The 10662-nt window shown below is 60.1% G+C and overlaps 1 protein-coding gene across 1 annotated transcript in view; it reads right to left on the reverse strand.

The window, feature by feature from the left end:
* Positions 1 to 1835: 1835 nt before the first annotated feature.
* The window catches only part of MAT1A (methionine adenosyltransferase 1A), a 15156-nt gene continuing 6329 nt past the window's right edge, over positions 1836 to 10662 (reverse strand). The window contains exons 4-9 of the mRNA XM_006100982.3: positions 8504 to 8616; positions 7945 to 8088; positions 4785 to 5003; positions 3219 to 3401; positions 2788 to 2921; positions 1836 to 2180 (exon numbers count right to left, since the gene is read on the reverse strand). Of these exons, the coding sequence (XP_006101044.1) occupies positions 2078 to 2180; positions 2788 to 2921; positions 3219 to 3401; positions 4785 to 5003; positions 7945 to 8088; positions 8504 to 8616 (896 nt within the window). The 3' untranslated portion in view covers positions 1836 to 2077. The remainder of the gene's footprint in view (positions 2181 to 2787; positions 2922 to 3218; positions 3402 to 4784; positions 5004 to 7944; positions 8089 to 8503; positions 8617 to 10662) is intronic.

Genomic DNA, 10662 nt, shown 5'->3' on the forward strand with positions numbered 1-10662 from the left:
TCCAACCATTGGACAAATACAGCCCTCACCCCCCACCCTTAATGCCAGGCTACTGTACATAATACGCAGGCCGGGTAGAAGGATGAAACGGGCCAGGACTACAGGCACCAATGCCTGGCGATCTGAGGTTGGGCACATTCCCAACCCTCCTTGGGCCTCAGGTTCTCCCCATGGCACATGGTTTCCTCGGCCGTGTGCCTGGCTGGCCTGTGGTACGCAGTGACTATGGCAGTGTAGTGACAACGCAGCAGCTGGTGGATGAGGAAACGTCAATCCATGCTGGACGGGCACCACGTGCCCAAGGACTGAAGGCCCCACTTTAGGGGACTGCCAAGGGGGGACCCCCACTTTGCTGAGCCATGGGGGGACCAGGTGATGCCACTCGGAGGGGAGGTTTCGGAGGCTTTGCAGACAAAAACAACTAAGTGTAGAGAGTTGCTCTGCTGGTCTTTATTCACTGCCCAGCAGGAGCCCACAGACTCTGTATAAACAACAGAGAGAAAGAAGATCTTGCTCCTCCAGGGGTGAGGAAGGTATAAAATTCCGATTTTCACTTCAACTATAACCTGAGTTAGAGGAACTCCGCCACCTGCAAAGTGCACCTCCCTTTCCTGAACAGCACCTGCGGCTTTCGGAGAACCGGGGAGCAGAGCTCCCTGTGGCCCCACAAGCTCTGGGGTTGGGGGTAACTGGGGCTCTGCTCCTGCCCTGGAGCGTCCTTTCCCTGTGGAAAGAGAAGCCCTGGGGTCTTGGGTCAGGCCCAGAGCCCAGGAGCAGGCTGTCCGCGCCACGTGAGCCATCCGGCTGCTGCCCCGCCAGAGCCAGCTCCGTGTGCCCGGAAAGGAGCCCGGTCCCCGTGGAGGCCCTCCCTGAGCCTGTGGTCTGGGAGCTGGGATGAACGTAGAGGCCCAGCTGAGGACAGGTGGGTGAGTGGTACCAGCCATGGATGGAGCAGCAGGTGTAGCAGACAACTTCTAAGACCCTGTCGCACCGAGGACACCTCGGGTTCCTCGGGAGTGGACCTGCCGCCCCAGAAGCCACCAGGCAACGAGGAATCTCCCATGACATCTCGGCCAACTTGTCCACCACTGGGCTTCAAGCCCTGCCCCCAAGGTCACACTGAACATGAGACGTGTGGGACTTGGGACTGGACTGGACTCGGGCCACTGACCCGAGGCCCACACAGCCCAGCCCTGCCTGAGCCTGAGCATCAGGGGCTGGGTTATATGGTTGCCTCTTAACTCCAGACTCCAGCCCACCTGCTCACCCTGAACGGTTTCCTGGTATCAATGAGGCAAATGGAACCGCTTTGTTTCTTCCCTGACTTTGCAGGTCATTGCCCAGGGCTCCCCAAGAGCTGGTGGCTAATCCCCTGATTCGCAGCAACCTCTCGTCAGTAGGCCAGAAGCCCAGCCTCACTGCAGTCTGCGTCCCCATGGCTCAGACCTGGCTCTGGAACAAGCTTGGGGGTGGGGCCCAGCCTCCTGATGCTGTGGCTGTGGGACCGTGTGAAAGCTCCCTGGATGGTCTGTGTGTCATCTCCCCGCTTATAAACGGGGTGACGAAGGTGCTTCCTAGCACGTGGACTGAGGAAGAGATGGCACCAGTGGTTAGTTAGCTCAGACCATGTCAGCCCTGCTCTGTGCCTGCCACAGCCTGGCCAGGGGGCGGGGGACCCTAGCTCGGGGCGCTGGCCAGAGAGCTGGGAGATTCACTGACCTTGGCTCCCACTGGGAGATAGTGAGCAGGAGCCGGTCAGGGCCTGGGCTGGGGGGGGGCGGGCGAGGGCGGGGATTAACTCCTGGAGGGATGGTTTTTCTACTAAATGAGCATCGCCTTGGTCTGAGGGAGAGGTAGGGGAACCCCGTGACTGTCCTCAGCACCGGGAAGCTGCCTGCTTCCTGCCATTCGTGATGATGACGAACAGGGCTCAGTCCGAGGGCCAGGAGGGAGCGTGGGGAAAGGCACCCTCTTGGCCACACGCAGCGCCTTCAGTCTGGGAGACCTGGGAGCCGGGGTCCTGGAACAGAGGAACTCGGCCGCCCAGATGCCTCCGGGGCCAGGCCAGCTCCCGGCTCTAAAACACAAGCTTCTTGGGAACCTCCCACGGGAACTCGCTTCTTCCAAAGTGGCCGTAGCACGCGGTCTTCTGGTAGATGGGTTTCTTCAAATCCAAGTCCCTGCGAGGCCCGCAGAAGGAAGGGTCATTTCCATGGGAAGGAAACAGAGTCTCTCTCCGAATTCCAGGCGCAGGAGTAGCAGCCTAGTACAGTCTTTGCGAGGAGTGTCACCACTCAGGTCATTTCCCCTAAATGTCCTGTCTACACGACACCGTGTCTGTGGGTGGCTGTCACTGTCACTGGCCCCTGGGAAGCAGCTCAGAGGCTCAGGAAACCCCAATCAGGGGCCTGGAGTGCACTCTAGCCCCGCGGTGCCTTTCTCCTCTGCACCCCACTGACCTGGCCCAGACCAACGCCAAGTTAGCACGCTCTAGAAAGCAGGGATGGCATTAGAGTGAGGACAGATGGGACTAGACTTGCTGCCTGAATCCTTAGCCACTCAGCCTCTGCCTTTCCTGAGGCCTCCCACCTGGAGTTGGCCTCCGCTGGGCCTGCAGGATCTCACGCGGCTCCTCAACCTGAGCTCCAGACACCCTGCTCCTGGGTGTGCATGTGCTGGGCCCAGGGCTCGAAGACGCCCTGCTCCTGGGGCTGCACGTCCTTCCTCCTGCTTCCCTTCCCGCCGAGCTGAGCTGTCCTGCCCACAAGCGCAGGGCAGTGGACTTACCTGACGATGACGCCAGGCCGGAGGTCGAAGTTCTTGTTCACCACGTCCAGCAGCTCTCTCTCGGTCTTCTTCGAGGTTCCGTAGGTGAAGATGGAAATGGACAGTGGCGCGGCCACACCGATGGCGTAGGAAACCTTCCGGGGGAGACGAGGGTCAGGCACCAAAGCTGGTGGCAGGGCTCTGCCCCCCACAGAAACCCCATGTCCTCCGGAAGGGCAGCTGGAACCACGCACCAGGCTCCTCTCGCCCCACACGCTCCCCGCACCGTCTGTCCAGTAGCCCTGCCGTCCTCGGGGTGACAGGCTCTGTACATGGCCCTCTCCCTGAGGTTCTGTCCTCTCCCCGGGCTTCAGGGTCCTGGCCACAGTGCCCCACACGACCCCCAGAGCTGCATGCTGTGGCCAGAGCTGGGCCGGGGCGCGGGGACCCACCTGCACAAGCACTCTCCGGCACAGCCCTGCTTTCACCAGGGACTTGGCCACCCAGCGGGCAGCGTAAGCCGCCGAGCGGTCCACCTTGGTGTAGTCCTTCCCGGAGAAGGCCCCGCCACCGTGCGCCCCCCAGCCGCCGTAGGTGTCCACGATAATCTTCCGGCCAGTGACGCCCGCATCCCCCTGCAGGAGGAGAGGGGGAAATGGAGATGAGAGCCGAGCCCCAGGGCCTGGGAAGCGGACACTGAGGCACTGTGGTGGCCAGAACCACCGCTGGGAAAGGGTGCCCTGCGGTGGCCCAAGGGCACGTTTCAAAAACTCCTTGGCTTGGAGTCGGCCAGAGCAGACCAGTCACTGACCAGCTGGAAGTCAGTAAGCCGGCAGAGCCTCATCAGAAAGTGCAAACGATGAGCCCGCTGGGATGGCAGCCAGCCCCCACTGCCTCTGCTTCATGAGCCAATCACAGTGCAGAAATCCAACTGCAGGAGGCAACTGCGCTATAATCAGCACGGCCGGGCCAGGACCTCGCTGGTGCCGCCCATAAGCGCCATGGCGCCCATTTCCTCCCGTGTCTGCTCTGTGCAACACCCGGCAGTGGAGATGCCAGGGCTCTGTGTTAAATGATTAGAGAAAAGTGCCTGCTTTCCCCCCTGTTAGAGATCACGTCCACACTCATGTTTCTAGCCTTGGAGAGGTCCTGCAAGAAAATACAAGCAGCGTGGCCTTTCTTTCCAGCTGTGCTCCTGCACTTCGCCTGGTCACAGGCCTGTTACGGGGCTTCTGCTCTGTGGCAGCACAGCCACAGCTGAGGCCCCGACAGTGGCCGGCAGCCTCGCACAGATGCCATACCAATCTCCGTGGCCTCGCTCCCACGGGGCAGGAGAGAGGGGGCAGCAGGTGTCCACATAATAAACTGCCCACCTCCATGCCCACAGGAGTTGAAGGGAGCCTGTGGCAAAGACCCGTGAGCGCCACCCGGTAAAGGTCAGTCATTTGCGATGCGAGTTAGCACATTAGCAGGTGAGGCAGCAGCCACTTGGGCAAGCATGGCATCAAGAATTGGCTGTCTGGCCTTAGCCAGTCTGGCTCAGTGGATAGAGCATCGACCCTCAGACTGGAGGGTCCCAGGTTCGATTTGGTCAAGTGTATGTACCTTGGTTGCAAGGCTAGATCCCCAGCCCTTGCCGGGGTACATGGGGGAGGCAACGAGGAAACCAGTCGATGTGTCTCACATAGATGTTTCTCTGTTTGCCTCTCCCCCTCCCTTCCACTCTCTCTGAAAATCAATGGGAAAATAACCTCGGGTGAGAATTAACAACAACAACAAAAAAGAATGGGCTGTCTGGAGTGGGAGGGCCAGGCAGCACAGGTGGAGGAATCCTGGGGACACGTCCCCGTCCCTCAGGTACTGACAGGTACACAGCAAGCCTCACAGAGAGGGAGCTGACTTCACAGTTGCCCAAGGCCAGACCTGGTTGAGTCACACAGCCCCCTACAGTCTGTGCTCCGGGAGGGAGCACCCCAGTAACAGACAAACCAGGGCCTCATCCAGAGACCGGGGCGCACCTGGGGACCGCCGATGACAAAGCGCCCGCTGGGCTGCAGGTGGTAGATGGTGTCTTTGTCCAGGTACTTGGCGGGCACCACGGCCCGGATCACCTTCTCCTGCAGGGCCTTGCGCATGTCCTCCAGCGTGATGTCCTCATTGTGCTGCACAGAGATGACGATGGTGTGGACGCGCATGGGGATGACCGCGCCGTTGTCCTGCATGTACTGCACTGTCACCTGTCGGTCAGAAGGGCAGGAGACTCGTGAGGCCCTGCTCTGAGCGGAGGACACATCGCTGCTGGGCACAGAGGCAGCCAGGGCTCCCAGGAGCCAGGGGCCTGCTGTCTTCCAAGGGCCTGCAGGAAAGCTCATCTGACGCATCTGGTATCTGAATAGCTGCCTAGTGCTATGCGATGGCTGGGCATCAGGCATAAGCTAGTCCCACCTGTGCCACAATTAGTGCCCCTTGGAGACTCGGGGTTTACACAGTTGTCTCTCTATGACCCACTGGACCCCTTTACTGCTATCTCAGAGGGTTCTGGGTGCCAACAAGTATCCCCTGGTCAAAGCCCTCCCTTCATCCTCTATGTCCCAGGGCCCAGCTATTCTGGCTCCTTTCAAGGACACAGGAGTCTGCAGGCCGCGGGCCAGCTGTCCCAGCCTCTCGGGGAGGAGCTCTGGAGGCAGACAGGGCCAGTGACTTACTGGCTGAGGCCGAGGGAGCTGCCAGCTCTGGGTGTTCTGGCAAATGAGAGGGAAGCGGACAGCACCCGGCGGGCGGCACCTGCCTGCAGCACCCTCCAGATCAGGCCACAGGGACAGATCCAGCATCACTGCCCCCAGCGAGGCCAGGCTGTGCCCGTTCTGTGCAGGACCAGTTACTCTGTAAGCCACTCCAGCCGGGCAGGCCTTGTGCGCTCCGTTTCACAAATGAGAACACGGCTCTGAGAAGTGAAGCCACTTGTCTGAAGCCACACGCTCGTCAGAGAAAAGCCAAAGAGCCAAACCCTGCTCTGCCTGGTCCAAAGCCCGTGCCATTCCCACAGCAGCACAGACGAGACGCTGCTCCCGTCCTTTCCTGACACCTCAGTGAGCAGGAGAGCCTGGCGTCCCGCCTGGCCGGGCTGTGAGGCGGAGAGCAGCCAGGGCAGCCGGGGCTGGCAAGTGAGAGGGAGGAGCGGTGAGCACGGCAGACAAAGCTGGTTAAAGAAACGGCATGGCCCGAGCATGCACTGTATGCCAGGAACCATGCCAAAAGCTCTAAGAGGCTGTTACCAGCCCGTCTTAAAGACAAGAAAGCTGAGGTCCAGAACATAAATGCCTTGGTCAAGGTCACACAGCCAGCAAAGCCGGGCTCTGACCGGGAGCTGTGTGGCCTGGCGGGGGCTCTGCCCAGCAGGAAGCTGTCACTCAAGACCCTCAGGGCTATGCTGGAGCCACAGGCCCCGTTGCTACCCAGTCAGTGTGAACCCACAAGAGCAGTGCCCCGAGGGGCTCTGGCGTGTGGGGGCCTGCAGGAGTGAAGCTATGCCAGGGGCCCTGGTAGAGACACTGGCTGTAGGCACAGCACTGCTCCCACCCCAGGGCCTCGACAGGACCACAGGGCAGCAAGCAGTGCCCTCCTGGGACTGTGCCTGCAGCCAGTGTCTGCCGGCCCCAGGCCCGCGGATGTCCATGCAACACTGGACTTGTGTCACACTCCCACTCTGCATCCTGCCTGGTCCAAAGAGCAACAGGGTGAGGTCAGGAAAAGGGAGAGAAGGAACCCTGCCCACATGACATCGTGTGAGAGGGGCGATGCACACCCACATCTGTGGACTGAAGCAACCCTTAGTTGCTGGGCTGTGCACACTCAGAGCCCTGTGGGAGGGGCTGGAGTTGGGGGCTCTCAGAAGGGGAGGCCCTACTGGCTCTAGGGCTAGATCTGCCCTTTGGGCCACAGGAGAAGGCTCACATCCCAAGGGGCGGCTGAGGCCCGTCTCCTCTGCCCCTGCCCCCGACCTCCCCTCGGCCGTGAGCCCCAGCGGCGTCCTTGCAGACCCACAAAGCAGTGGCCTCCGAGCTCGGGGCTCAAGCAGGGCTCTTATCTCATCATGTCGGGAAAATGCACCACGGAAAACACACCCCTGACCTGCTGCAAAAATAGCCTCGTGCTGCGACTCAACTCCCGTATCAGCAGGAGGAGTTTGCTCAGGTGGAAAGACTCATCCTGTTCAGTCAGCGCAGGTGAGGTGAGGAAACTCCTCTACCAGGAGGGGGTGGAGAAGGCCTCGCAGCGGGTCCGGGCACAGTGCCCCACAGTGCAGCGGCCTGGGGGTCCGGGGGCCGGGAGGCTCCGTCAGGGGACCCACACCCGCACACAGGCTGCTTGGGTACCAGAGTGGGCCTCGCTCCCGGCCCAGGCGGCACACAGCGGGCTCCTGGGCAGGTTGGTTTGCAGGGCGAGTGAAAAATGGGGTGGTGGTTAGGAGAGGACTGCAGGTGGAAGATTTGGAGCTGAGGGAGCCCAGGTGGGTCCACTAGCACAGACAGAGGGGAGCAAGGGTGGAAGAAGAGCCATGAACCCACTGGGATGTGGAAGAGGAGCCGGGGGAGGGAGCCCCCAGGACAGGAGCAGGTGGACAGGGAAGGTGGACAGGAGGCCTCCAGGTGTGCGAGCGCTGGCATCACCGCGGGCCTCGAATACAGACCTCCGTGGGGATCTTCACTCTGCGGGGAGCCCGGTGGTCAGGGCCCAAGGGCCAGAGGCAGGAACAGCAAAGAGAAGGTGTTTTTATGAGAAAGAAAGGAAAAGGCCCAGACAGATGCAGACGATCCTTGCTCAGGCGGCGTCCAGACCTTGCTCAAGATGTGGAGACCTGTCTTGGGGGCAGGGTAGTGACCAAAAGTTTGAAACCCGTTCAGAAGTTTGTGGCAGGAACTGGGGAATTATATTACCAGAATCAACATATGCCAAGAAGGCAAAAAAAAAAAATCTTAAAAAATTTCTTTCCATTTTCCGGTACTTTTGAAATTTTTCGTAATAAAATGGGGGGGGACATCTAGAGCTGAAGATTTTTCAAATAAATACTCTTTTCAAAATCCACAATTCTGTGTGTCCAGACTGCACATTTTGGCCTTAACGGGAATGAGAGGATGGGGGGCTTGAGGTGTGTCTGGAACCAAAGGAGAGACCCACCTGGGTCTTCGAGTCAGGCCTGAGCCAGGGGAGCACCCCCGAGCGCCTCAGCTCTGCCATCCGGGCGTTGAGTTTGTGAGCAAGGATGATGGTGAGGGGCATGCACTCCTCCGTCTCGTCGGTGGCATAGCCGAACATCAAGCCCTGCAGCGGGGAGAGAGCCCACTGAGCCACACCCGCTTCAGACCAGGGCGGCTGTCCTCAGAGCTAACCCTCCGCTGCGCTCCAACCTCACTCGGGTGCCTCGGGCACGCAGCACTCGAGCTGGGCCCTGTGGAGGGGATGGCATGGTCTCTGCCACCCAACATCCTAAGAGGGGAGACAGCCCAAATCGGCATCAGCAACCCCAGCCTTCCACAGCCCGCGGCGCCCTCACATCGCTGCCCTGAAGTAGGGGCGTGCAGCTCCCTGCGGTCCCCCAGGAGGAGGGGTCACCCCATAGTGTGATTAACCCGTTATTCAGGAACTTCCCTGCCAGCTCCTCAGCACAGGGCAGAGCAGGGCCAGAGCGGCCGCACTGCCTGAGTCCTGCCCCAGCGCCCGGGCTCCGCACTCTCACCTGGTCTCCGGCACCGACGTCCTCTTCGTTTCTGTCCAGATGGACGCCCTGGGCGATGTCTGGGGACTGCTGCTCCAGCGCCACGAGCACATTGCAGGTCTTGAAGTCAAAGCCTGGGCAGAAGGGAAGCAGGCCGAGGGGGGACACGTCAGACACAGGGCGGCTGTGAGCGACCAAGCGACCGGGGACGTTCAGTTCCTGGCGTGCACTTGTGCGGGAAGTGGGAGGGGGTGGTCTCCGGTTAGCTGGGACCTGCCTGGGCCCAGAGCCAATGCCAGAATGGGGAAGGCCCAGTATCCTTACCATCACGTAAGACTCTTTAGCCAAAGAGAGTCCTGCACTGCACACTGCACAATGTTACATCACAGCTTGATCAGACACACACGCCCTCACGGAACTGCTGTGCGGGAACCAGCAGCAGCCCCATCTGCTCCCCTGAAGCGCGGTGGGTGACTCACGCCTGCCCCGGGGCTGCTCCCAGAGGCACCTCCCAGGTCCCAGGTTGGATGACTGCACGAGTGAACCCGGCCCTGCCAACCCTGCCACCCAAAGCCGGACATGGGCCTAATCCCAGTACCCAAGTACGGGCCTCGACTTGGGAGTCTTCAACTTCACGATGTTGCCAAAACGATATGCATTTAGTAGAAGCCATACTTCGAATTGTAAACCTTGATCTTTCCCTGTCGATATTCAGTACCATAGTCTCTCAGATGCTGGGCAGCGATGCAGGCCCCAGGCAGCCACGTGATCAGGAGGGTCAACAACCTGCACTCTCCAGTGTAGCCGCTGTTGGACGATTTGCCCAGCGTGGCTACTGTAGGTGTTCTGGGCCGTGTGCAGCCGGCGAGGCAACCTGGGATGCTCACAGGTTAGCTACACTAAGTGCATTTTGACTTACGATGCCTTCAGCTTAGGGCCGGCTTATCAGGACGTTACCCCGTCGTAATGCGAGGAGCATGTGTATCAAACACACTGAACAAATACGTGTCCCTGACTGTTCAGAGGCTCCCAGCACCGAGGCCTCTCATCCTGAGATGTGGTCCCGAGGGAAAAGCCACACCTGCGGAGCGGAGCCCTGGCTGCCCGCCCTGCAGCTCGGCGGGCACAGAAGTGGAAGCAGGTGGCACCGGCTGGGGCCTGGGCAGGGGAGTCTGGGCTCGCAACAGCCCAGCTGCGGGGCCGCGGGGCCGAGGAGCGGAGCACCATGCACAGACAGCACATTCTTCTCCCTGCGGGGCTTCCAATGTGCAGGCCTCAGCCCAGGGACCCTGTGACTGAGGAGCTAAAGCAAACGGCCCCACCAAAGGGTCAGGTATTAGTGACAAGCTGACTGTCTCCCTCTTTCCAGTCTCTCCTGTCCACGCGGCCAGAGTGGGCCAGTTAAAGCAAACAAACAAGCCAACGACGCAGACCCAATCCATTGTGTGTGCACATGCTTCAGGCGAGGCCCTACCGCCACACAAAGTAAAACGGGCCTCCTGCAGCGGGACCCCTTTCGCCAACGTGAACTCGGGGGTGGCCTTAAAGAGGACATGCCCTCACCTCCCCGAGGTCTCTGCTGGAATGCTCCTCTTCCGACCCCCAGCCCCGCACACCCGAGTCAGGCGGCTCTCAGTCAGCATCCCTGGGCCCTCCCGCCGCTCTTCCTGGCGAGTTATGCCACCGACTCCCTGCCGGGCACTTCATGCTGCGTCATCTGATGCCAGGCAGTGCCCCCACCCCAGGGACACCTCTGTCCTGTGCCGACTCCTGTGCCCAGTGACCGATTCTAAAGGCACCAACCAATGAACAACCTTTAGAGAGCTGCCAAGGACTCACCATTTTGCAATAAACACCTCACATTTGGCCTAATCACTGTCTAAATCAGTGGTTCCCAAACTTATTTGGCCTACCGCCCCCTTTCCAGAAAAAATATTACTCAGCCCCTGGAAATTAATTTTTTTTAAAATTTTAATAGCAGTTACTCATCGCCCCCAAATGCACCTGTGGCCATCACCGCCCCCCTGGATCGCTGCAGCGCCCACTGGGGGGTGGTAGCGCCCACTTTGGGAATCAATGGTCTAAATAATGACTCTTCTTAACGCTGAAAACCAACCAAGGGCGTCACGTGATCTGGGAAAGCGGAGTGCTCTCTCGCTTAAGAAAGGTGCACAGGCACC

This window comes from Myotis lucifugus, unplaced genomic scaffold (assembly GCF_000147115.1).
Source record: "Myotis lucifugus unplaced genomic scaffold, Myoluc2.0 scaffold_335, whole genome shotgun sequence".
NCBI lineage: Eukaryota > Metazoa > Chordata > Mammalia > Chiroptera > Vespertilionidae > Myotis > Myotis lucifugus.